The sequence below is a fragment of the Drosophila innubila genome (assembly GCF_004354385.1).
Source record: "Drosophila innubila isolate TH190305 chromosome 3L unlocalized genomic scaffold, UK_Dinn_1.0 0_D_3L, whole genome shotgun sequence".
Classification (NCBI taxonomy): Eukaryota; Metazoa; Arthropoda; class Insecta; order Diptera; family Drosophilidae; genus Drosophila; species Drosophila innubila.
In genome coordinates, this window is record NW_022995376.1 from 4,199,814 (window position 1) to 4,227,031 (window position 27,218).

General features: G+C 32.8%; 1 protein-coding gene across 2 annotated transcripts in view; it reads left to right on the top strand.

Moving 5' to 3' along the window:
* Nucleotides 1-5,472: 5,472 nt before the first annotated feature.
* Nucleotides 5,473-27,218, top strand: part of LOC117788765 (Down syndrome cell adhesion molecule-like protein Dscam2) — a 45,288-nt gene continuing 23,542 nt past the window's right edge. For both annotated transcript variants that reach the window (XM_034627627.1, XM_034627628.1), the window contains exons 1-9: nucleotides 5,473-5,576; nucleotides 5,665-5,723; nucleotides 12,571-12,647; nucleotides 13,454-13,643; nucleotides 19,376-19,541; nucleotides 24,879-24,969; nucleotides 25,078-25,165; nucleotides 25,316-25,464; nucleotides 26,660-26,783. In XM_034627627.1, coding sequence (XP_034483518.1) covers nucleotides 5,488-5,576; nucleotides 5,665-5,723; nucleotides 12,571-12,647; nucleotides 13,454-13,643; nucleotides 19,376-19,541; nucleotides 24,879-24,969; nucleotides 25,078-25,165; nucleotides 25,316-25,464; nucleotides 26,660-26,783 — 1,033 coding nt within the window. In that variant the 5' untranslated portion in view covers nucleotides 5,473-5,487. The remainder of the gene's footprint in view (nucleotides 5,577-5,664; nucleotides 5,724-12,570; nucleotides 12,648-13,453; nucleotides 13,644-19,375; nucleotides 19,542-24,878; nucleotides 24,970-25,077; nucleotides 25,166-25,315; nucleotides 25,465-26,659; nucleotides 26,784-27,218) is intronic.

Consider the following 27,218-nt stretch of genomic DNA (forward strand, 5'->3'; position numbering starts at 1 on the left):
AAACCTTATTCTAATTGTCTGAGTGTAAATATATTCACAAATGTTAGTGAATAATTATCGCTTCTCCGTTCCGACTACAGGGTATCAATAAGTCCTGCAGTGCTCTCCGAATTGCAGTGCTAGGGAAATTAAAGACATGTCGACTGCTCGCTGCCCGTTGGCTGCTTTTCTTTTACAGATTTTCCGCCTTAATTACGCGACGACGACTTTTCTTTTCAGTCTCTCCCCAACTGAAGAAGGACAAAGGACAAAAGGACAATCCGAGAGCTGAGAATGAGTATGAGAATGTGTATGAGTATGGGTATGAGTATGAGAATTGTGGCCAGGAGAAGCGACAGTTGCTCATTTGCATTTTGTCAACGAGGCGATTGATGCTTGTCCTGATTCTGCTGCTTCTTCTTCTGCTTATACTTGTGCCTTTATTGCGAGTACTCCTTCAATTTCTGCTGCTTCTTCTTTTACTTTAACTGCTGCTGCTGCTTCTTCTTGCCAGTCATTTCCGGCCAGCGTCATTTTAATGATCCGTGATAATGATGCAAACTGCCATTGGCAATGCTTAGAAGAGAACTTCTTCCACACTCTCTCTCTCTCTTTCTTTTTATATAAATTCCTCTCTATCTTCTCTGGCTTCAGTGGGGCGTAATTGATTTTGTCTGTAAGTGTAGGCGTGGCTGGCGTTGCCATTGGTGTCCTTTTTGCCTGGCAGAGTTTGATTGACAACGCTGACAAATGGAGCGGCGTGTATTCAATTATGTGAGAAGTGCCACCAACAAAGGCCAACAAACCTGCAACGATGCAAGGGGGTGGAGTGGAAGAGAGGGGTAGGGAAGCGGGAAGGGGGCAACCTTATCGAGTTTATCAGGCGGTCATTGTGTTTCGCTTAGACATGGCATTGTCAGTGCCACACAGCTGCCTGCCACCTCGTTTATTACCTTCATCATCCACCTCACACACACACACACACACATGTCAGTGATGGTTATCGAATGCGCTAGTGTATCGATACTTTAAAACGATATTTTAGTAGAAACCAATAGGACAATCAGCAGTTCAACACATCTGTTTCATTACTTTTGTTGTTCTTATTACGATAACTTTAGATTTCCATAATATGAGTCTATTTTAGAAAAATTAAAAAAAATTTAATTAAAATCAGTGGCCTTTGCTCTTTCTGCTCACAGTGCTCTAACCGTTATGGCTTAGTAAGTGGCGCTAGAGAGACGCACAAGCACTCGAGCGGATATTCAAACTATTAAAAAATTAATAAATAATTAAATTAAGCAAGTAAATGAATAAATAAATAAATGCAATAAATAAATTAAACATTCAGACTATTTTAAAATTATTTAAAATTTAATTAATGATTAAATAAACTAAGTATATGAATAAATAAAAAAAATAAATATGATCTCTAGTGTTTTCTATTTTTTTTTAATGCTTTTTCTTTGTTCAAATTATGCTACATTATGCTTTATTTCAAAATTATTTGAAAATTAATAAATAATTAAATTAACCAAGTAATTTAATAAATAACTAAATGCAATAAATAAATAAAATATTCAGACTATTTTCAAATTATTTAAAATTTAATAAATGATTAAATAAACTAAGTAAATGAATAAATAAATAAAATAAATATGATCTCTAGTGTTTTCTTTTTTTATAATATAATTTTTGACTAACTTAACTTGACAATATGCTTAATTTATTTTATTTATTACCAATGTCAATATCGATAGTTTTTTTTGCCGTTTCCCATCGCTAAACTGGCGCTGCTTTCACAAATATGGGGCACGTTGTCATGCCACATTTTGATATCATCAGAGTCGTCGTCATTGGCGTCGGTATCTCCATTGTTCTAGAGTCAGTCGCTCCTTTGTTTGTTCTGATAAATGTCTGACTCGCTGCCACTTTTAACCAGGTTTTCTTCGTGGCATCTCCAATTAGCTGGCAGCCTTACAGCCTAAGCTCAATGTTTGCACTGGCATCCTGGCATATCCTTTACCTGCCCTTCCTTTCTGTATCCCTTCAGCTCATTCATTGTCCCCTTCTTTGGCAAATTTAATTTTCATTAGTCTGCGTCGTCTCACAAATCTCGGGAACTTTTGAAGAGGTACAAGTAGAAGTAAAAGTTGCTAAAAAAAAAAGGAACAACTTTATCTTAAGTGACTTAAAACTAAAAACTGCAAATTTAATGTGCTGCCCCGCAGTGGCATCAAGTTGCGGCAAGCACTTTTTACTTTCTTTTTGCAACCAAAACATTTTTGGCTTTTTCGGCGCATTTCCTTTGGGCATTGCAGTTGACAGCGTGTTTGCCCGAAAGCCCAACACACACACACACACACACACACACACACACTGCACACACACACACACAAAACCGCAACGAAAGTGGCACACAAAGTTTGCAACACTTTACGGCAGCTTTTCGGGGCCATTCTAACGTTATCTTCTGGCCAATGCCTTTTGGACAAAACAATTTTTCATTTTATTGCTGCCGCCTGAAAATTGCTTACAAATTTAGTGCTGCATACTTTGCGGCAGTTGTCAAAATGTCCAACGATAAGTCGCTGTTCTCAATTACGCATTCGCTGTCAATACGCCAACTTTTAAATTGAAGAAAATGTTGAATACAATTATAAATTTTAGCATTTTTCGATTTTTTTGATTCTGCATCTATTTTTTTCATACCCTTGACGCTTTTTAGAAAACTTCGTACCTTCATAACTTTGCCAAAACTTGACCAATTTTCATGCGGAATACCATTTTGATCATTATTTGACCACTAAATTGATTCTGCATCAAAATTTTACTATCTTAAAAAATTAATTTTTTGGTCATCACTGTGAATTTTTTCCATACTTACCCCTTGACACTTTTTCTAAAACTTCAAACAGCCATAACTTTGTCAAAACTTGACCGATTTTCATGCGGAATACCATTTTGGTCATTATTTGACCTCTAAATTGATACTGCATCAAAATTTTACTAGCCCAAAAAATTTCATTTTTGGTCATCACTGTGAATTTTTTCCATACCTACCCCTTGACACTTTTTCTAAAACTTCAAACAGCCATAACTTTGTCAAAACTTGACCGATTTTCATGCGGAATACCATTTTGATCATTATTTGACCTCTAAATTGATACTGCATCAAAATTTTAAAAACTTAAAAAATTTCATTTTTGGTCATCACTGTGAATTTTTTCCATACCTACCCCTTGACACTTTTTCTAAAACTTCAAACAACCATAACTTTGCCAAAACTTGACCAATTTTCATGCGGAATACCATTTTGGTCATTATTTGACCTTCAAAATGATAATACATCAACATTTTATTAATATTAAAATTTCATTTTTTTGTCACCACTGTCAATATTTTCGAGCTGACATAACTTTGCCAAATTTCAACCGATTTTCTTGTGGAATATAAATTTTTACAGTATTTGGTCCCTATTTTGATTCTGTTTCAAATTTGAGAAATTACATTTTTTCACATAACTCTCCATTTTTTTCAAACTTTCTCTTTGACGCTTACAAAAAAAAAGTGATTTATAAAAACTCGATACTTGTAGTTCGATATATCATTTTTCGATTGATCGACAACTCGACAATTGGCGAAAGGCTGGCGAAAGTGTTTTCAGTTACTTTTTATAATATTTTGTGCAAATTATTAAGTTATTCATGCTCTTAGGGGTGTGTTAAGAATATATGTATGTGAACATGTTTGCAACACGAATTCTGTGGCACAAAAACAGGTCACTGCACTGTGAGGCAAGCGCCTCAAGTTGTCAAGCAACCGCAATGCAAATATAACTTGACACACACACACATAGAGAGAAGTCACACCCACACTAGTGTGTGTATATATATGTGTATGTGTTTTTGTGTGTATGTGCCTCTGGTTGTTTTCTGGAGACTGCCTTGACTACCGACTGAATAATAAATAAGGCATAAAAGCCGCATCAAAAGCGCCTTTAAAACAACGCCTAAAATTATGCAATACTTGCCCAACGGCAGCGTCACAGCAATTAGAAGAAGAAGAGGGGAGAAGGGGAGCTGTGTAAGGGTGAGAGGGAAGAGGGAAAAAGCCACAAAGATGGCCACAGGTAAAAAGCAATTGTCTTTTCGCTTTGTGCGTGCCTTTGTTGTGGTCCACAGTGCTCATTAAAATTTAGGCCAAGCCACTGGCAACAACAACAACCGCAACGTAGACAACAACAACATTTAATTTAGGGGTTGGGGTTGCTGCTTTTTTGTGGCTGAACAGAAATTGAAATTAACTTTGGCCGCTCGTGCAAAACGCGTCACGGACAAAAAGCTTTCCTGGAAACTCAGCTGCTCAATTAAAATCCCAATAACTTATGCCATCTCTTTTTAATACCACCACACTCTCACACTCTCTCTCTCTCTCTCTCTCTGTTTCTTTCTCTTTTCAGCTGAGACTAGCTATATAGTTAATGGTTTGGATCTGCAGGGACCGATATTTCTACATGAACCGCCGCATCGCGTTGAGTTCTCCAACAATTCCGGCGGACTGATAGAATGCTCCGGCCATGGCAGCCCACCGCCCGAGGTGAGTATGGGCGTGGCATTCTAGAGACATTTTCCCATTTTCCCATTTTCCATTTTCTTTTGGCTTTCGCTTGTTTTTCGCCGCTTAATTATGCATGCCATGCTGTCCGCACTCATTTCCAAGTTAATTGACTGAACCTCCACCAAAATACAATTTCTGTAAGGAGAGAAAAACTAATACTCTTTCAACCAGGGACGGAAAATATCGCGAATGTAAACAAAATTTAACTGAATAAATTAGTGTGCATAAAATATGATTCAAAAACATGAATCACTTATCAAAAAACTTACATACACTATGCATAATTTATATAAAATAAGCGAATTTAATTTTTATTTGTAGCTCTGTAAATTGTAAATTTAAAAATTGAAGTTTATCTTTTAATTTTTATTATTTAAAAAAAGGAATTTATTAGTTACAAATAAAAATAAATGTACAGTATCTTTAAAATATAAATAAAAAATATTCATTTCTTTTGCAATTTCGAAATTAAAATGTAAAAATAACTAATATTTTTTTTAGTAGTTTAACAATAGATGGAATACACTAAAATAAATTTTTAATTTTATATTTTAATTGTTATTTGATCATTTTATGTAAAATTTAAAAATATAGTGTTTTGTTTTGCAATAAATATGAAGAATTAAATGATTTATTTAATTAATGATTAAATTTATTTAGCAACGATTACGAATCAGTCGTAATTACAGCATAATTCAAATATAAATTGTTAACTTTACATTTAAATTTTTATTTAATAATTTTATTTAAATAGTTTTTTTATTGATATAAATAAAGAAATCGTAATTATTTTTATTATGAAACTTATAGATTTCAACTGATCCAATATCTCCCCTCTTTTACTCCCCTCTCTAGGTGGAATGGACACCCATACCACCGCAGCAGGATATGGTTTTTCAGCTCTCGAATGGCAGCATGATGTTTTATCCTTTCACCGCGGAGAAATATCGACACGAAGTGCATGCCACCGTCTACAGGTGAGTGCGCATTGCGTATACTTAATATCTGCTTCAACTATTGTTAAGCATTCTCTTACTTGCATTCTCTTGTTAAATTTTTTTGTAGATGCAAACTACGCAACATGGTTGGCACGGTGCTCAGCCGAGAAGTTCATGTGCGCGGCGGTAAGTTTAACAAATTTTTTAATTAATTTACCAAAATTTTTATAGCCGAATGCAAAGTTGATTTGCGCTAACTCAACTGAGTCTTCGTCTAACCGGTTACGACTGCGACTCTGCGTTTTCCCATCCCCTCAAAACTTTGGCTTAATTGCAAAGTTTTCGAATAGCGCCTAAAAGCAGGCAACGCAAGTTTTAATTACTACTGCCAAATGTTGTTGGTGCCTCCACCAAAAAAAAAACGTCGCCGCCAATTTGGCGCCCAAGCGCGAGAATTGACTCTGACTTTTGGTTAGTTGCTCTAACCAACCAGTGGGTCTAATGGCTAAATGAATAACTAGGCTGTAAAGCGGCTTAAAGTTAAATCTCTTGAATTTTCAACTGTATTTTTGCGATTTGATAGAAGACGGCTGAAGTTTCAATTAAGATACTTCATCAAATATTATTTAAACATTTTAATATTATTTACTCGATATTATTATTTCTCCAACTGTTTTAAAATTGGCTGAAATACTAATATTTATAAATAATGGCTTAATTAATAACTAGGCTGTAAAGCGGCTTAACGTTAAATCTCTTGAATTTTCAACTGTAATTCTCCAATATAACAAAAGACTGCTTGAATTTCAATTAAGATACCTTTTCAATAATTATTGAAACATTTTAATATTATTTACTTGATATTATTATTTCTCTAACTGTTTTAAAATTGGCTGAAATACTAATATTTATGAAAAATAAATATTTATCTGTGTTAAAAAAACGCACAATTTCAAATAATTTATCAAGTATTTCGCCAAATTAAAATGCCATAAGTTTGCTTATAAAATAAAGTTTTTAATTTCAAATCAAACATTTATATTAAATAAAATAATAAAAAAAATTTTATAATAAATGAGAAAATTAAATTTATCTGCTCTTAAAAAAAAGAAAAACTATAAATTTCCTAAGAAATCCACTGCCGCTTTTGCCAAAATATTTATAAGAAATATTTGTAAATGCCAAAAGTTATTTGATTGCAACAAAACACGCATTGCATTTGAAAGTCCAATTTCTCTAGTAATCTGTCAGCGAAACTCTTGAGTCTTAATAAATGATAGTTGATATAAAGTATTTATCACAGCGGGAAATGTATTTCAGCTGTGGCTAAAATTTGTTATAAAATTTAAATTTAAATCGACTTTTCGACAACTGGAAACTGGCAACTTTTGCAACTACTTTGCGAGCGCACAGAAACTTCAACATCGTCTTGTTTTTTTGGCCCACTTCAACTGGCCAAAAGTTTCGCATTCATTAGGCCCCCAAGCGAAAAGGGAAGAGAACCGGGGGGGTGACTTTAATAAAGTGCATTAATGAACAGCCAGTGGGCAGTCTGATGAGTTTTTGTCCAGCAAGTTGTCGATCCAATCACTATGATTGGCATCGCATGTCGCATAGATTTTGCAGCTCATTGAGTTCATGTCCGAGTTGCGTAAATCTCTGTAACGAAAACAACAATTAGTGCTGACCATAAAAGATATGAATACCCCCCATAGATAAAATGGTCAAAGAGACCACTTGACTTTTGGTCCGCTGCGTGCGTTTAATTAACAAGCCGAGTCAGAAAGGGAAACAGTTGAAAGCAAACAAACAGTGAAGTCGCCACCGCAAAAGATCTAAGATAGCCTAAGCACTCCCTTACCCCCCCTTCCCCCTTTATCACCCTATACACCCACGGCACACATAGAGAGAGACAGACAGATATATACAAGAGCGTAGTCAGCCTTATGCGAAGGGGGCCAAAATATTTAACATTGAATTTTATGAACAAAAGTACTATAACATATATATATTTAGTAATAGCAATTTATCCCAAACTCTTCTAAGTTGTAATTTTCCACTCCACCCTTTTTTATTTTTTGAGACTAGTCCCGTTTTTCTTTAATGGAATAAGTCTTAACTTTATTTCCACATTTTTTTTTATAAAACTAATTTAATCTTAAACAAAATAAAATAATATTACTGAATATATAAAATATAAAATGAGTGCACATTTTAAAACATAAAAAATTCCATAAATTCTTAAATACTAATTCTAATTAAATACTAATTCTATTCTTTTATTCAATGTTTCTTATCTTCATTCCATTGTTATTATAACAATTGAAACTAATAGTTTTTATAGTAAATATGGAAATTAATAATTTTTTTAAAAAAGTAAATTTGTTAAATTGCCGTCAAACATTTTTTATTATATTATTCATATTTTTCAATTAAAATTATTAATTTTATATAATAAGCTAGAATATTTTACTAATAGATAGTAATTTTAATAATTTAAATAGAACTGTGGGCAGACTTTTTATATTTTTAAATTAAAATTCTTAATTTTATATAATAATCCACCAAATGCTAGAATATTTTACTAATAGATAATAACTTTAATAATTTAAATAGAACTGTGGGCAGACTTTTTATATTTTTAAATTAAAATTCTCAATTTTATATAATAAGCCACCAAATGCTAGAATATTTTACTAATTGATAATAATTTTAATAATTTAAATAAAACTGTGGGCAGACTTTGAAAGCAAATGAAATTGATTGTCATGAATTTAGGGAGGTTCTTGTTCCCCCTTAGCACCCCTTGCCAACGCCCCTGGACATATAAAACGACTACATGCAAAGTTTCAACGTCTGGCGGTCATTTTTCAGCAGCTCAACGCAACGTTACGTATACGCCATGTCGCTGGCTTATTTTATTTGCGGTCGCTCTGTTTGTTTTTCTATATGCTGCTCTCTGTGTGTGTGTTGGTTTTTTTTTTTTTGGTTTTTTTTATTTCTTTTTGCCTTCATTACTTTACGCTTGAACAATTTGACAGCGCGTAGATTTGGCGCAAAACGTTTTGCCTAATTTGCAAAAGTTGCCAAGGGATGAAATACTCACCCAGTTCTGCCTGTACTTCTATTTCTATCTCTCTCTCTCTCTCTCTCTCTCTCTGTCTCTCTCTCTGTCTCTCTCTCTCAGCTAATTTCTCAGCTAATTTGTGCAGTTGACTTTGGGATATGGCGCCTTGGTGACTTGGTCGACTTGGCTTAGTTGCGTTATTTAATTGCCAGCGCTTAGTTCGCAGGATATGGCGTATACTTGGCGTATACTTGACTTGACTTGGCTTTGGGCTAAGTGCGCGTAATTAGCAAAAAGTTGCGTGTGTGTGTGTTGCTGTGTGTCTGTGTGTGTGTGTGTGTGGCAAAAACTCTTGACAAATTTTCACTATGCCAGAGAAGACAGTGAGAAAGATCTTAAGCTGGTTGTTGTTGCTGTTGTTGTTGTTGTTGTTGTTGTCAGAGGCCACAGGCCACGGGCCAAGGCTGATGATGGATGTTGCCACAAAGTTGTGCAATGCACACACACAGTCACACACACACACACACACGCACACACTCTGCAAAGTTTAGCATACAATGCAGTCGAGTCTTTGGCAAAAGTTTTTGATTGAGCCACAAAGTTTTCACCTGCTGTTGTCGTTGTGTATGAAACCTGTGTAATTTGTTCGTAATTAGTTGGATGCACATTGTCAGTTTGCCCTTTGATACCACAGTCCTCCACTTCTTCGTCTTCATCTTCTCCTTCTTCTTTTAGCATGCAAATTGCAATGCACGCTGCTTTAGTCATAATTTAATAGTATCTTCCAGTCCTCTCTATCTCTTTCTCTCTCTCTGTAGCACTTTGGGCACAATAACTGCAAATCAGGCAAAGACTGCCGCAACCAAAAGCATCTTTCCGCCGGCGCACATCATAAACATAAATTTGTGCAACAAAAAGTTTGCCACAACACACACACACACACACACACACACACATACGAACAGGCCATACAATACAAAACGGAAATGAATTTCCGCATAAAATTCAAACAGTGTTTCCAACGCCAAAAAAGCTATATCCACATTTAAAAATAGCTAGAAAAAGCTAGTAAAATTGCTTGAATGCCAGTTTAAATAATATTATAGTTTGTAGGGTAATTTATTACCCAGCATACATTAAACATAGTCAAAAAAAGTTTCGACTCTATAAAGTCTATATATTCAAAGTCTATAATTCAGTATTAAAAGTCGAGTCTATTTAGGCAGGTTTGTCTGTCAGTCAGTTTGTTTAAGCACCAAGATGTCAGAGATTTATGTTTTTGTGCTTCTCAATCGTTTTTAACAAATTCTTTTTTTTATTATTTCCTTATAACATTATTTCAAAATTTGCCCTTTCCTATTTTTTGTCTTACAATAAATTTTTTTTTCTGATTTTTGTACTCTAAATATTTTTTAGGGGAATTTCTTAAATTTCGCTTGCTTAAAATTTTATTCTTGATTAATTCAGTTCTTTTTTTTTTCGAATTTTTTAAAAAATATTGAGAATTTTTACAATTTTTTTTTTTTTTTAGTACAAAGAAAAACTAAAGAAAAAAAGAAAGTTAATAAAACTATATCGAATAGTTATCTAGCAATATAAAATAGCTGGAATTACAGCCAGCCGCTTTTTTTTAATATTTTTTGCAATTGGCATTTAAAAAACTCCAGATTTGGCGGGAAAAAGCTGAGTTGGCCATACTGAATTCAAGTGCTGCCCATTTTCACTGCCTTTCCCTCTCTTTTCATCTCTATCTCGCTGTCTCTGTCTCGCTCTGCTTAGTTACTTTGTGAGACGACTATAAACTTAGCTCTCATACTTATTTTTCTGGCCAACTGTCCTGTTCCTGTCCTGTTCTGTGCTGTCCTTCTATGCAACACAATGTTGACTGCCTCGGAAAACTCTTCATACAAAATGCAACATGAAAGCGACAAAAAAAAAACTTTTCACAAAACTATGCAACAAAAAAATATAAATAAAAATAAAAAAGGAGCTAAAGCTGAAGCTGAGTTCTGGCTGTGTCCTGGAAATACAAATAATGAAGATACAAAAACAAAATTGCACTAAACTCAAACTCAAACTGAAAACTGAAAAACAGCAGCCACTTTCCACTTTCCTCTTTCCGTTTTTTCACTCCCCCCCAAACGGTCAGAGGAATTATAATAAAATGTTGTCACAAAGTTTTTCCAGTTTTTCATTTGTTATTGTTGCTGTTATTGCAGCACACAAAATACAAAAAAAAAGAAGAAAATGTAAAACCAAAAATGATGAAAATAAACTAAGCCCCCCAAACAATAACAACAACTTTTCAAATTAAACTTTATCCAATTTCTGCATATTAAAGTTTTTAGCCAAATGCAAAATCCGTTTCGTGGGTCGCATTCTAAAACAGCAGGAATATCGTACATATGATAGAGTTCTACGGGCAGAGTTGCCAACCCCATGCATAAGAAGATTAAAATGGAAAGCGAAACGCATTTTCCCAAACACTTTTCAAGTGACGCGTGCGGAAAATTGCCTTTGTCCATCTTAATTAATTTGCAACTGCCAACGGCATAGAAGCCAATGTCCCAACAAGTGGTAAGGGGAAAGAAGTGCGGTTCAAGAGGGGTACGAAGAGAGGGCGGGGAACGGGTGAATCAGCCAGTTGAGGGTTGTTAGAAGTGATGGAGAGAGTATTAGCCAAGTTAATGTACAGTGTGAAAAACTTTTAAATATATATAAATACATCTATTATGAAAAAATAACGATTCATTAAATTTATTTAATTTTTTCTGTCCGTGTATAATACTGTAATAAACCTTTTTTTAGTTTAAAAATCGCTGCTGAAATTAGAAAAACACAACATGGGTCTGAAAATATAAAAGTATTAATTATATTGGTTAATAGAAGAATAAAAATAATAAAATTATTTCGATGAAATTTATGGGATTATTTATTGATTGATATGAGGATAAAAACAATTAAATTATATTAATAAATATTATTTAAAATAAACTAATTAAGGATTACTTTACGAAATTTTCTCTAAATAAGTATTAAATTATTAATAAATTTGCATTAAAAACAATTGATATTTTACTTAATTTTTTTTTAATATTCATACAATATGATAACATGCTGGGAAACTAGTTTAACCAGCTAAAAAAGTACATATAATTTTCTATACAAAAATAAAAAATACTTTTCAATTCAAAAAAATGAAAAAAATGGTTGTAAAGTATATTTTTCTCGTGCTTAAATTTTACTTGACTACATTTGCATGTCATTCTATTAGCCTGACTTAACAGTCTTATAATTATAATATTAAGCACATTTTTTGCTTGCCTACTTCGCATTCTTGCGCACCACTGTGCAGTCAGCTGCTTTTCGGTTTTAGAATCCTTGTCATTCTTAATTTCGTGCTCTCTGCCGGCTTGACACGGGAAAGACAGAAATAAAAAATCTTTAACTCAAATTGTCACATCCTATTTTTAACGGGCCTGTCGTCGCCGTTGCCGCCGTTGTCTGTCTGACAAACGGTCACACTTTTGTTAAGTGTCACAATGAAGCTGGACATGTTTTGTGGGGGCAACGTTTGACAAGGGAAGACAGAATGGGGGAGAAAGGGAAGGGGAAGGTGCCGCTCTGTTTAATGTGTAACATATTTTGGCTGTCAGGGCAAAGGACAATGCTTTAGGCCCGGCCAAAAGGGTTTTTAAGCCTTTTTTATGATCATCCGGTGCAATAAAAAAAGAGCGGATAAAAATAAGAATTAAGCACAAAAAAGGTTTTTTTTTTGTTGGCTAATAAAAACCAACACACACAACATAATTGTTTGCATTACTTAAATGGCCTTGAACTTTGGTTATTTGTTTATGTTATTTGTTTGTTTTGTTTTGTTTATGCTGTTGTTATTATGACAGCTGCGGCGAACGCTGCGTATGCGCAATATATATATTAATAATTTGCATAAAACTTTCGTTTCAGTTGTCAATCAAAAGTACACGGTCCAAGTGCACGACGAATACGTAATGACTGGCAACACGGCGGTGCTAAAATGTCAGGTGAGCACGGCTAAGCAAAATAAGAAAAAAAGTAAATTTTTTAAAGGTCGAAAAAAGTACTAATAAAAAAAATTTTTTAATTAAAATTAATTTAAATTAAAAAAAAAAAGCAAAACGAGCTAGCATTTAACTTGTAAATAAAAATATAATAAACTAAAGCTCAAAGTAAATTTATTGAGAAAAAAAATATTGTTAGAATAAGCTAATATTTAATGAAAAAAAATATCACTAACAATGTTGGCAAAAATTAGGATAAGCCAAAATCAAAAAGCCAAAGACAGAAAAATCAAAGTTAATATTTTTAAAGATATAATTTTTGAATTTTTGTGTTCTAAATTTTTTTCTAGTTTAATTTTTTTTAAATTATGATTCCTTTTTTTATGCTTATTTTTGTTTCTTAAAGTTTTAGTCTTTATTTTTGTAATTGCTGGCAAAAATTAGGATAAGCCAAAATCAAAAAGCCAAAGGCAGAAAAATCAAAGCTATATTTTTAATGATTTAATTTTTGAATTTTTGTGTTCTAAATTTTTTTCTAAGTTGATTTTCTTAAGATTATGATTTCTTTTTTCATACTTATTTCAGTTTCTTAAAGTTTTAGTTATTATTTTTGTAATTGCTAAGCAAATATATGGAATATGTATAAGGTACCGGTGAATTCACCGACTTGCACTACAACTTGCACCACAAAATTCACTTAAAACTTAAATTCAATTTGGACTCGACAAAATTTGCTTATCTTGGTTTACCTCATTTCTCCGTTTTTCTCCCTCTTTCTCCCTCTATCTGATTCTCCGTTCGAGTGGCAGGTGCCGAGCTACATGTCGGAATTTGTAATGGTCACCGCTTGGGTGCAGGACACGGGCATGCATCTGTATCCAAACACGGACATCGGCGGCAAGTACACGGTCCTATCGAATGGCGAATTGTACATAAATAATGCGGGGCCCAATGATGCGTACAAAAGCTACACATGCCGCACTGTAAATAGACTGACAGGTACGTGATAATCACATTTTCAGCTTAATCGTCCAGTCAGCAATGCCTCAATGCATCTCTCCCCCTCTCTCTCTCTCTGAGAGTGCGACAGAGACAGCGTGTTGTTGCCTCTGTGTTGTGGCAACAACTGTTGGCATATAATTAAGTTGAATAATTAATTTACAGCTTGGGGCATTGCAATGGGAAAGTTGTCCTCGGGTTATAAGTGCACTAATAACACAACTGAATATATACTATACTATAATATATACTGTTTAATTTCATTATACACTTGCCACTTTTCTACTTTATTTGCCAGCACTTTATGGCAACTGTGCAACTATGCAACTGTGCAACTGTGTGTGGCAACAAAAAACAAAAAACTGTCAACTTGCCTTTGCCTCCAATTTGTTGCTTTAATCTAAAAGCTTTAGTTTTAACATTCTAAAAGTTTGACCTTGTTTTAAATACTTTTGTTAAATTAATTGTCATTCCTTTTTTGGACTGGAAACAAAAATGATAAATTTGACTTATAAGCATTCTATCTAAAGTTAGCTTCAAAAAGTTTGCTACTATTATTTTTACTAAAAAAATTACAAAATTAAAACAACATTTATTTAAATCGTTTGTTTTTCTTTTAAAGTAAGCTATAAATATTTAATTTAAATCGTCTTAAAAGTCATATTTTGGGATAGAATTTAAAAATTAAAAATACATTATTGTATTTTCTTTATTTCTTATATTTTTCGTTTTAATATTTATATTTTCCGACGCTATTTTTATTTTTATTCCGATTTTATATATGTCTAAATAAATCAGACTTTGGTGAAACATAAAACCAGAGAATTAAATTGTTATAAAATTGTAAATTTTGATGCTTTATTAAAAAAATTCTTACTTTTTTTAGTTTAGGAACTTATTTATTATTATATATTATTATTACATAGGTTTGTCAACAGTCTTGTATTAAATTTGTGTGTGCTTCTAACTAATATAAATTAAAGACAACACAGCATTGTAATCTTACTCGAAAATAATATAAATAATTAAATGAGGCTTAAGAAATATATTTGCAATTAAAGCAAATTCTTGATGCAAAGCTTCAATTGTTATTTGAGCTCAAAGCATTTAGTATGGAATTTATTAGAATATTTCTGCTTAATTAACAATTCAATATCAAACACATGACTATTAAGGACACAAAATGTGCTTTCATTATTTCATTGTATGTGTGTTGAGTTTCAATTTTCACAATTTGCCTTTGAGCATTGTCAATGTCTGAATAAATATATATATTTTCTCAATATTCAGTTGCTTTTGTCTTGTTTAATTGGCTGCAAACCGAAGGAACATCAAATTATCTGCTTAACATTTGTTGCTCTGGTTGTTAGTGTTATTGTTGTTGTTAGTGTTGTTGTTGTTTACTGAAGTCATAAGTAAATTCATGTAGTTTATGCTAGTTTTAGCCCCAAGTCAAAGTTGTGCGTTGTGCATAATTTATGATGCGTGACATTCAATCGCCAAGCGAAAGGAAAAAGGGCAAAATTGCCAAGGGAAATTCCAAACTTGCCACACAAAGCTGGACACACACACACACAGACACACACACACACACACACACAGCTACAAAGGAGCAGACTTTAGGGATTGGAATCAAGTCAATACGTAAGATCTTTTGTAGATATTTTGCTGCTGCTTATTTGAAGTTTATTGTGTGTGAAAATGCGCTTAAGCTGAATTTTCTATTAGCTTTTGTGCGCAAATTTCACATCATCAATCAATACGATAAAAGTTTATGCCACTCTCTCTCTCTCTCCCTCTCTCTTTCATTCGCTTTCACATTCTTGCTTTTGCCTCTTGAAAGTTTAATTTGTTTGTTCTCTAACTGAAATTGAATTGCTTAACGATTTATCGAGGCCAAAAATTATAATAGATTTTTGGTTTAACAAATTGCTTTTTGTTTCGCTATTTTGGGCTCTGAAGTTCTGACCAAAAACCACAAGAGCGTTAGCCAAATTGACTATAACCAGTTGCCGCATATTAATTACCAGTGCACTTTTCACAGAACCAACTAAACAATGCCAATTCAAGTGGCCAACACAAACACACACAAACAGGCAATATAAATGGCTTAGAGTGTATCATTAAAAGTGTAACATGAGGCGGCTTTGGTCGCCAGGTAGAGAGTTGGTCATAACTAATTCATTTAACAAACACAAACACATGCACGCACACATATACAGAGATAACTGCATGCACACTGAGCGAAAACATCTAGTATTTAGCACTGTAAACGACACATTTCGAGCTTAATTTCTCAATAAGATTAAAATGAGGATTTAATCTCAATTCAATTGCGAGATTCTAAGCACAAAATATAAATATATTTAATTATTTATTATTGACTATATCAATCTTATTTCAAGTGCGATATTTTAAGTACGAATTATAAATATTTTGGTATTTCTAAAATTAAAAATACTTTAAAACATGCTTGACTTAGGCTTTGTTCAAGCTTGGTGCAAATTTAATTTTTTTTTAAATATGAGTACAAAAATGTCTTAAAATTAGAGCAGAAAGGCTTAAATTCAAATCTTGCAAACTTACTTTAAATGTATACTTAAATGTTCGAAAACTCAAGTATTATTATAAGATTATAAAAACTTGTTTTATGAGTCGAAACTGAGTCTCGAAGTTATGTAATGAATTTTTTCCATAATTTTTAGTAATTTTAGAGTTTTATTTGATTTAAGATTATTTGTATTTAAATCAATATTATTAGTTTTTCGTATTCAAATTTAAATGTGCATTTTCAGTTGCTCGGACTTATAATAAGCATACATTTTCAGTATCTAAAATACCTTATTCGAGTTAATTCAAACATTACTTTAGTACGCTTTTTTCTCTGTGTACTCACACACACACACACGCACACACTCACACACACACACACATACTTATAGAGACTCATATGCTTAATTTAAGCTTTGCCTTCACCTGCAGCGCATAAAAGTAGGCAACAGTTTTGTTAGTTGTGAGCTGAGTGGGCGGTGGGCGTGTCTGTGTGTCTGTCTGTCTGTCGGGCAGGCAGCGCATAATTACAATTTAAACCAAAAATCCATTTATTTTGCACAATAACGGGAACAACAATGGCGGCTAACAATAATACGACTGCTAATGCACAATAGAGCAATGTTAGAGCAAGGACAGTGAAAGAGAGAGAGAGAGTGCGAGTGAGAAAGGGAGAGGGAGTGGAAAAAGAGAGAAAGAGAGAGAGAATAATGGCAGTTGCTGCTGCTGCTGTTCTGCTGATGATGATGATGATGATGATAATGATGTTCTGGCAAAATTATAAATTAAATTGCCAGGGCACAGACAGACAAATAGAAAGAGAGAGAGGCAGAGAGAGACAGTCATCGTTAGGTAAATAGAAAGAGAGGCAGAGAGAGAGAGAGAGAGAGAGAGAGAGAGAGGGGCGTGTGCCATTCGAAACAGATTTTGTTGGCCGAGTGGCCCACTTAACACACTCCTGGATTAGATGTCATGTTGTGTTAACAGAAATAATCGAAATGAATGCGACGACATGATTTAAAGCAGTTGCCATTAAAGCCAAATGCGAACAGACAACAAACAACAACAACAACAACAACAAACAAAACTCACGCTGCAGGCAGCAAACAAAACGAAGGTCATCGCTAAAAACATAAATAAAAATAAATATTAATAAATTAATAGAATTTGCTGTGAGTAGACGAATAGTTAATACACTTAACTAAATTTAAAGATAAACAAAATAAGTTTAAGAGAATGGAAGTGACTAATTAATCACTAGTTCATATATTGGGTTTATTTATTCGTAACTATAAATTACTGACTGACTTTTTAAAAATAAAAAGTTACTCAAACGGTGACTGTAGTTTTAAAACAAATTTCCTTGACAGCTTTGAGTTATAGTTAATGGATTTTGATTAAATTCTCGCAAAAATAAAAGAAATTCTTTAAAAATTTAAATTCCATAAATTTGGTTATTTTTTTTTTTGAAAGTTCAGAAATTTCTTATACAACAAAAAACATTTTTAAAACATCTTTTTTTATAGAAGTAATAAGTTTGAATTATAGTTAATGGATTTTGATTAAATTCTCGCAAAAATAAAAAAAATTCTTTAAAAATTTAAATTCCATAAATTTGGTTATTTTTTTTTTTTAAAGTTCAGTTTATATACATCTTTTTTTTACAAGTAATGAGTTATAGACTATAATATATGCGAGTTATGAAAGTAAAAATGTCTTTCCTTCAACAATTCAAATTTCATTTAATTCTTAATGTGTCAACACTCTGTTTTTATTATTTGATCCGTCTGATACTTATATGCATATATACTAAATGTAACTTAAGCTTGATAAAAATAAGCAGCTGTAATAAAATTTCATCAACAAAGCTGCCAAGTGAAGCAACTAATTGGCTTAGTAAGCAGCAGACAGAAGTATATATGCTTTATATATGCATATACACATATACATACTTTATCATACCACGTCCTTATAAGTCCTTTGTCCTTATGCCGCATATAAATGGTTTATGCATTTCATAACAACATTATAATACCCTTTGCATAATGAACAACGTGTGGCAAAGTCATCAACTCTGGACTTTGTTGTAAGCTGACCTCGAATGTGGCACAGGTGTTGCATGCAATCAACTTGATTGCTTTTATTTACTTGCAATTTATTTAAAATGTTAATACAAATATAAGCAAATTTATATACTAAAAGATTATATTTATATAAATTTGAATCTATTTATTATTTAAACATTTTAATTAAAAATTTATGAAAAAACACTTATTACACATTTTTAATTAAGAACTGCAAAATAATTAACTTGCAACTTTTAATCAGCAATTACAAAATGTGACTTTTTTTTTAATAAAACCAAGAAAGAACTCTTATTTAAAAAGTTGCAAATAAAAACATTTATTAACAAGGTTGCAAACCGGTTCGGTTCGGGTTCAGCCTAAACCGGATCATAAACCGAACCCTTGAAATTATTTACTTTGCGAGCCCGAACCTAAACCGAACCGCTTTCTTAAGTAAAAAGTTCGGTTCAAAAAAAAATAACTACATCAATTTTATTGTTTTTTTAATAATACTTAGAGACTTCGGATTAAAATAAGTCATATTTGAATCTTCAAATAAATTTTAATTAACATCAAAAATTGATTTCTTAAAAAAAAAATTAAATAAGTTCCAAATGTAGAGAAAAATGTGTAACAGTAAAAATATTTTTTTGTATGAAATTGAACCAAGGTTCGAACCTAGACCTTGGATTCAGAGGGTATATAAACCAATTCGCGAACCGAACCCATGTCTTGCTCTATGGTACGAACCGCCGAACCGAAACTTTAACAAAATTTTGGAGGTTTGCAGCCTTGGTTATTACTATTTACTGTTTACAAATAAGAGTATTTCCATAAATTTTATTTTAAAAAATCCAAAATAATAGTTAAGTTGAATATCTTTTGAACCAAATGGTGTATTACCAAAATCTACAAATATTGTTGATCTATAATTTAATAACTTTCATATGATACATTAGCTGTTCTTCAAGCACGAATAGTATGATCCTTAAAAGAATTAAACGGCAGCTGTCAGTATGTTTATATGTACATATGTTTACATTTACCTTTAGCTTGTAGCTGCTTCTTCTTCTTGCTCATCTTGTTTTGTTTTCAATCTTTTTTGAATTTTTGCAGGTGAAATACAAATTTCCACATATCCCGGCCGCATTATTGTAACCGAGCCCAAGGGCATGGTTCAGCCCCGCATTAATGTGGAGAAGCATTCGATGCGGCATGTCGTCCTTAATGGCCAAACAACGTTGCCGTGCATTGCTCAAGGACATCCGGTGCCAACATATCGGTGAGTAGCAACAACAACAACAGCAACAGCACAACAACAACAACAGCCAAACACAAACAGGAGCAACAACAACAGCCGCAGGTTTTGCTTCTCTTTTTTTGTGGCACAGTTTACAGCAGCAGCTGTTTTTTAAACAGCGTGGAGAAAGAGAGGGAACACAGTGGGAGCGAGACAGCTGCGCAAACTTTCCACACGCATTTTATGACAATGTGAAATATTTAGCACTTTTGCCCAAAAAAAAAAAAAAAGCCGAAAAAAAGTAAACGCAAAAAACTTCAGCAGAAATTGTTGAAAAGTAAAAAAAAAAACCTAAAAATAGAAACATAATAAAAAATGTCAGGTAAATTGTTCAATGTGAACGACATGGAAAGCTAAAATGTCCTGCCCGCTGTGTCCTGCGTAGCCATTTTGAAGCTGCCAAGACTTATGGATAGTTTAACACTAGGCTCTCTCAGGCATAGTAAATAATTGCAAATGGATGTTAGTACTCTTAGAACATGCCACACTTTGTGGCACTTACTTGGCCAGAAAGATAAGTAAATGCAATGTAGTTCTTGACAGAATTATTGTAGAATTATTATTATTTTAACAGTGACTGAATTTTAAGGAAATATTTCTTAGATTCTTTAAAATAGGTAAACATAATTTGGGAATTTTTTTTAAGGAAAAATATTATATTATAAATATTATAAAATATAATTTTAATAATTAATACATTTTTTATTTAAAATTTTGCACTTTCTCTAAAAATGTTATGTATTTTGGTTAGTTTCCATAAATACTTTAAAAATGGTTTTAGCAAATAAGAGTGGGCCTAAAACAGAGGGCCAATAGCTAAAAAATAAATAAAAAGTGATTAAAATTAGAATAATTACTTTTAAATAAAGGTTGCAATATAAATATTTTAATTACATTTTAAGATATTTTCACAAAACTTTTTCTAGATCTTGTATATAAAATTTTTGAATTGCTCAAACCATTAAAGCTAAAAAAAACTACACTTCTTACAGTGATTTTAAAAAATTCTTGATTTAAAAAAGAAATATAATTGCGAAATCCCTATTATTTGCTGTTTTTTAATTCAAATAAATAAAAAGTTATTTAAATTTGAATAATTACTTTCAAATAAAGATTTCAATATAAATATTTTAATTACATTTTAACATATTTTAGCGAAAGTTTCTGTATATAAAATTCTTGAATTGTTCAAACCATTAGAAATAAGAATTTACACTTCTTACAGAGATTTTGAAAAATGCTTGATTTATAAGCTGTTTTTCATTGATCAATACTTTTCCTCTTGTTTGCACTTAAAATATAAGGTACGAAAACGTTCTTGAATCAAACCAGTTTTTGTGAGTGTAGTTTAATATACTTACACTAGTAAATAACTTAAATATTCAGATTATAAATAAATATAATTTTTAGACCTTAGCCTAAATCCAAGAATATTTCACTTCTTAAACAGAAATATAAACCAGAAATCTTTAGTTTAGTTACTTTTCCAATAGAACATGTTATTGTTAGCTTGCCTAAAGCATAATGTCTTCAAGATTTATTCCATCTAGCCTGACTGAAAGGTCATTTTTTATTCATGAGAGTACAACTCAAGGATAACTCGCAACTTGTCATTTTATGGCCCATATAATATTGGCAATATCATTTGACACACGCAGTTCATGACTTTTGACTTCATATATCTCATATTTGTTTAAATGTGAGTGTGTGTGTGTGTAAGTCATTTCATATGTGTCAATTGTGGAAAGCGGCAACATTTATCTTCTTGCCTGACAAGGACTCCTCAGAAGTGTCTATGGAAGATTTCCCAGGAGTCGTCGTTTTCAGTGACGAGCGCAAATCAATCAAACGAACAACGTTTATGGCCAAAATGGCAAATTGCTTTTTGAATGCCCCTCTGTCGAAGGTTGCCACGCCCCTGCAAACAGGTAATCACTGGCCACAGGACACACTTGCCACTTGCTACTTGCCACATGCCACTTGCCACATGCCACAGTTGCCACTTGGCTCATCATCAAGTGCTAAAACATGCATTGCTTTTTATGCAGCCGATGGATGCAATGCATGAGAATAATGGGTCATTGTAGTCGGTGTCCTTCGTGCTGCATGCATAAGAACTATGCAACGCCAGGATATGCGCTGTTGTCGCTCTGACCTCACTGTACTTATACCCTTGCAAAGGGTCTTATAAATTAGTCACAAAATGTGCAACGTCTATTTCGTAAAAAAAAATTAAGTTCAATTTCTATATTAGTCACATATTTAAATAAATAAATTTTAAGCTGTTTTGGAGTGAAATCAAAAATTGTATATGCAATATCATTTAGTTTTTAAATTAAAACAATTTTAGTCTGCAATTATTTTAAAGCAAATGAATGCAAATATTTTGTGTGAAAAAACTTGTAAAGTAATGACAAAGAATCGATATCATTTGAATAATAGCTCAGGAGAATAATAGGCTATTTCCACGACAGCACATTTGGCTCATCCGACGCCATTTTCATCATCCGGCCCGAATGTGGACTTCATTTCAGTACAAAATCCGGATGATGATGTTGGCTCATCCATAATGAATGAGCCGATATTTTGTCATTCGATCCCGTGAATTTTAGTATTTTTCTATCGAACACGCGATGTTTATCGATAAACTCTTAAAAAATAGCAATTATCACCTTAATCAGCTGTTTTCATCAATAAAATCGGTAGGCATTAAATTTGCGCAAATTAAAATATCATAATAAATAATAAAATGTTGTTATTGTCTGCTTTTTGTAATTTGTGCACAGAAGCCGAACAGCTGTTTTGCTTTGAGTGTCTTAACAGTTTCACATTTGGTCGTGGAAAGCCAAAAATGAGCCACATCCAAATGTGACCAAATGAGCCAAATGTGAGTGGTCGTGGAAATAGCCTATAAGAGTTATATACAAACATGAAGCCAAAAATTTTTGATTGTGATGTATTAAAATTGATAACCAAAATAGTAATTTAGAATTCTCTGATTCAGATGCTTTGTTATTGATAAAACACTTTGTAGGCAATAAAAGAAACGATTTTTGATTAAAAAGAAATTATTAGATAAGCAAAACATTTTGCTCTTATTAATTTACTGCTTTCGCATGTTAAAAAAAACAAGATTAATTTTTTTGAATTTAAAGATATCCCAAGAAATTTCAAAGAATGTGCATTTGTTATTACATTCTTATCAAAATAAGCTGATATCGGTTCATAGTGGATTATATAGCTGTAATAGTTATGATTGTTCTAAAATTAATCTTTACTGTGAAAAACTTTCTTGTTTTTGAAGATATCTTAATCAATTTTACAAAATATTAATTTGAAATTGTGTTCTTCCAAGGTAATAGAAAACTTGGAAAAAATTTTACTAGTAAGCTGAACCGTATGAGCTAGTAAGCTGAAATTTTTACACAACGTAGCTGAGACAATTTTATCGGCTGGTTGGAAAATTCGACTGCCATAGGAACAATGAGTAAAATACAGAACTCTGCAAGGATATTAAATCTTCGACTTGCCGTCGATAATTTTTTGTTTCGTTCTGGTTTTTTTGTGTGATGTCTGCCGCTTTGCAACGAGCTGCCCCAAGATGATGCCAACACAAACGAGAGTCAGCGAGGCGACAACAACGGCGACTTTCTCTTTTGTCTCTCTCCCACTGCGATTGTATGTGTGTGTGTTCGCTTTGCTGCTTTGCAGCTTTGTTTTGTGCAACGTCCGTATCCTGGAGTCCCGTTGCTGTTGCTGCTCATAAATGTTTAAATAGTTGGCATGTTGCATGACGCTGTCGCGGTTCGTTTCCATTTTCGGAGGCAGCTCCTTTTAGAAATATATATACATATATTTTTATAAATAATTTTCATTTTTATTGCATAGTTTTCTTCTTTGCTCGCCATTTCTTTTGTTCGGCCATTGCCATTGTGCAAATACTTCAGCGCCTTTGGCCACGCCCACGTCATTAATCGCCTGAGCATATTTCGATTACATTTCAGCATATGGCTGAGTGTCCTGTGGATCCTTGACGAGTTCGCATGATTTTCCATGATTTTAATTAAGAAAATGCCAGTCGTTGCATGCAACATGCAGCAGACCATCATCGCCACAAGACGAGAAACGCACTCAAGTGCAATTAAAGCCAAATTAAAATCAATAATTTGATTAAAAATGCAACAGAATTTGCACTGCTTCATTGCAAAGGCAGCAGGTGGTAGGAGAAAGGGGAAGAGAGCAGAACCTGCCACAAGATGTGGCGTGGGGGAGTCTGCAAGCAAACATCAAACAGATTATGGCACGCGCCTGCGAAATGCGTTGCTCTGTTGATTTTTCCAATTGATATTTTCACAGAATTAATATTAAACAAAAATATATACGTATATGAAAATAATCAAAAGAAATTTTCGCTTTTTAACCAATTCAAATAACACGAAATTTCAATGCGCTTTTATGGGAAAACAATTGGAAAATGGCCAAAATAAAAATCAACAATTTATAGCTTCGGTAGAAAACGAGAACAGCTAAAATACAAAAAGCTTTAGGCAATAAAAACTAGCAGAGCTTAGGGTTTAAATTTAATCATCATATTTAATTTATTCTGAGCTTGAAGTATCTAAGAAATTTTTAAAATGTGTAACTATTGAATTGTTATTAGCGGTCTACTTTGTGCTCATAATAAAAAGGTTCGTTTTCGATATTGAAATCATTTTATTTTTTTAAATTGTAGAAATTCTTAAAATTTAGTTTAATATTTAACCGAAATGAGTAAGAAACAAATGAAATTGTTCCTAGTCAAAGGCTTTACAAAAAGTATAGCATACTTTTAAGAGAATAGTTAAAATTAAAAAAGAACATCCTAAAAGTATGCTGTAAAAATTGTACAGCGCTTGCATTCAGGCTCAAAAAGCTGTAATTTGTAAGGGAAACTTGTCTAGGCTTATTTAAAGGAAATAATAACTGAAAACACTTGGAAAAAAAATAATGTTCAAGCTTATGCAAAATGAGACATGCCTTTTTAAGAGTCAGCTCATCATAAGTACTCTTCAAATAAAGCAATCAGAATGCAATTCTGTGCATTTCTCTCAGCCACTTGGTGGTTCCTTTTGATGGAATGCCGTAATCAATTGAACAGCCTATTGAAAGCAAACAACAATCGGCAATCAAAGGCCACAGTGGGACACAATTGAATAGCCAGCGATTTATATTGATAATGTACAATTGACAATGCAATTGTCATTATAATTCGATTAAGATGCATTTTATCAACGTTATACATTATGCGTATGTTCATTTTGTATCTTTGTATCTTTGCAGCTGGTTCAAGGAGGAGAACGAGCAGCTGCTGCCGTTGCAGTTGAGTGAACGCATTACCATTGTATCCGCGGGTCTGCTCAAAATCACCAAGGTACGTTACCCCTTTAACCCTTCTCTTAGTCCACTTGCTGTGCCTTCAATTGTCAGCATGGAAATGAAAGCCAAATATTGTGATTGCCATTGATTTATGCCATTGCAGGCGCGTCTCGAGGACAGTGGCAAATATCTGTGCTGGGTAAACAATACAGCAGGCGAGGAGACAATTCAAGTGTCGCTCACGGTGACAGGTAAGTGCAGAGACTGTAGACGGTGGACAGCAGACAGTAGACAGTTGACAGCAGACCATCGTTAGAGAGAGAGAGAGAGAGCGAGAGAGAGAGTGCATCTCATCGATACTTACTTATAAATCAACACTACCATCATTTCTCCCCCTTCAGCTCCGTTGACAGCGCATCTGCAGCCGCAGGTGCAGACCGTTGATGTGGACAAGGATGCGCAATTCCAATGCATTGTCTCTGGTCATCCGGTGCACGATGTCAACTGGCTGCACGATGGCAAACCCATACTACGCGACAATCGCGTCGAGGTAAAATCTTAGCTTACACTCCTAAAATTCAAAACTGGTCTATAAACCTAAAAAAACAAATACTTTTTTTCTTAATTGCTTTTCATTTTGCCTCTAAAATTATTTAAACATTAAAATCTTCTAGGTAGTTTTTAAATTAAAAAATAACACAAGGGAATTACAGTTCTAATATTAAAAATATTATTTTTAAATATTTTATATTTTAAATCTTAGCTTACACTACTAAAATTCAAAACTAGTCTATAAACCTAAAAATACAAATACTTTTTTTTCTTAATTGCTTTTCAGTTTGCCTCTAAAATTATTTAAATATTAAAATCATCTAGGTAGTTTCTAAACTCAGAAATAACACAAGGGAATTACAATTCTAATATTAAAAATATTATTTTTAAATATTTCATATTTTAAATAAAACAATTTTTTTTATAGAAAAATATATTTAAACCTTAAAAAAAAACAAGAAATTAAAAAAAAAAACAAAGAAAAAAATTATTTTGTCAATGAATTTAATTTATAAAAAAAATAGCTTAATCAGGTGTGTTCCAGAAATCTCTAGAGATTTTGATGAGAATTGTTTTTGAAAACAATCCTTCGAAATGTTGGTGTTTCTAAGATGACAGAGATTAAATATTAGCGAACATATTTTTTTTTGTCATATTTATTCAATTTACAGGTATTTTAATTAAATTAAAAAATATTTGATTTTGTCAAATCTCTCAAATTTATTTTAGACATTTGAATGCAATGGTTTCATTTTTTCAGGAACACCAACAGTTGCTTTTCGGTAGCTTAAGCGCTGTTATAAATTTGTGGAACACACCTGAATATATATTCACACTTTTACTTCAAAGTCAAGCTGAAAGTAAATAATACTGAAAATAGTAAAATTTCAAAATTAAAAATTTTTTTATAACTACAGTAAACACTCTTTATAAGTAATATTTACAAAAGCAACATTCTATTGTAGCAAACTCTGTATTAAATTTAAAATTTATAGTCATTTTTTCTATATAAGAAACTTTTTCTACATAGGAAACTTTTTTTTATAAATAGGTTTATGTGAGTTGCTTGTCTAGAATGTTTACTGCATATATTTTACACAAGAAATCTTTAATTTTCTCTTATTTTTTCGCTTTGTTCTATCAGATTTGTAGCCTTGGTCTCTAAACATATCTTTAATCCTCTGTTCCTTTAGATACTGACCGATCCAGCGCGTTTAATCATTAAGAAGGTGCAGAAGGATGATCCTGGCATGTATCAGTGTTTTGTGTCCAATGAGTGGGAGCAAATCCAATCAACAGCTGAGCTGCAATTGGGCGGTAAGCCGGGGCGTATTAGTAATATTATTGACACATCATAAATTTGCCGAAATGACCTACTTGATTTTGGGGGATGCTCATCATAAATTAATGTGCTTGATGGCCAGATTAATGGGCACTTATGCCAGCAAACATACAAACAATACAATCTCCCCTCTCTACACACCAGTTTCCTGTCATTTATATGTTTTTGTATATATATAGACAACTCTTGTCTAATTTGCGGCAGCAAATCAAAAGCATGAAATTTGCTTCGAATGCGAACCGCAAAAACCACAGACAAATAAATGTTTGTCATAATTGCATTTCATTAATTTCTAATTTAGCAAATTGCTGGCATTTTTCAGCAACAACAAAAGCAATAACAAACAACAACAGCAACGACAAGAATCGCAACAAAAGCGAAGCAGGCCATAAAACGCAGAGCTGACAACT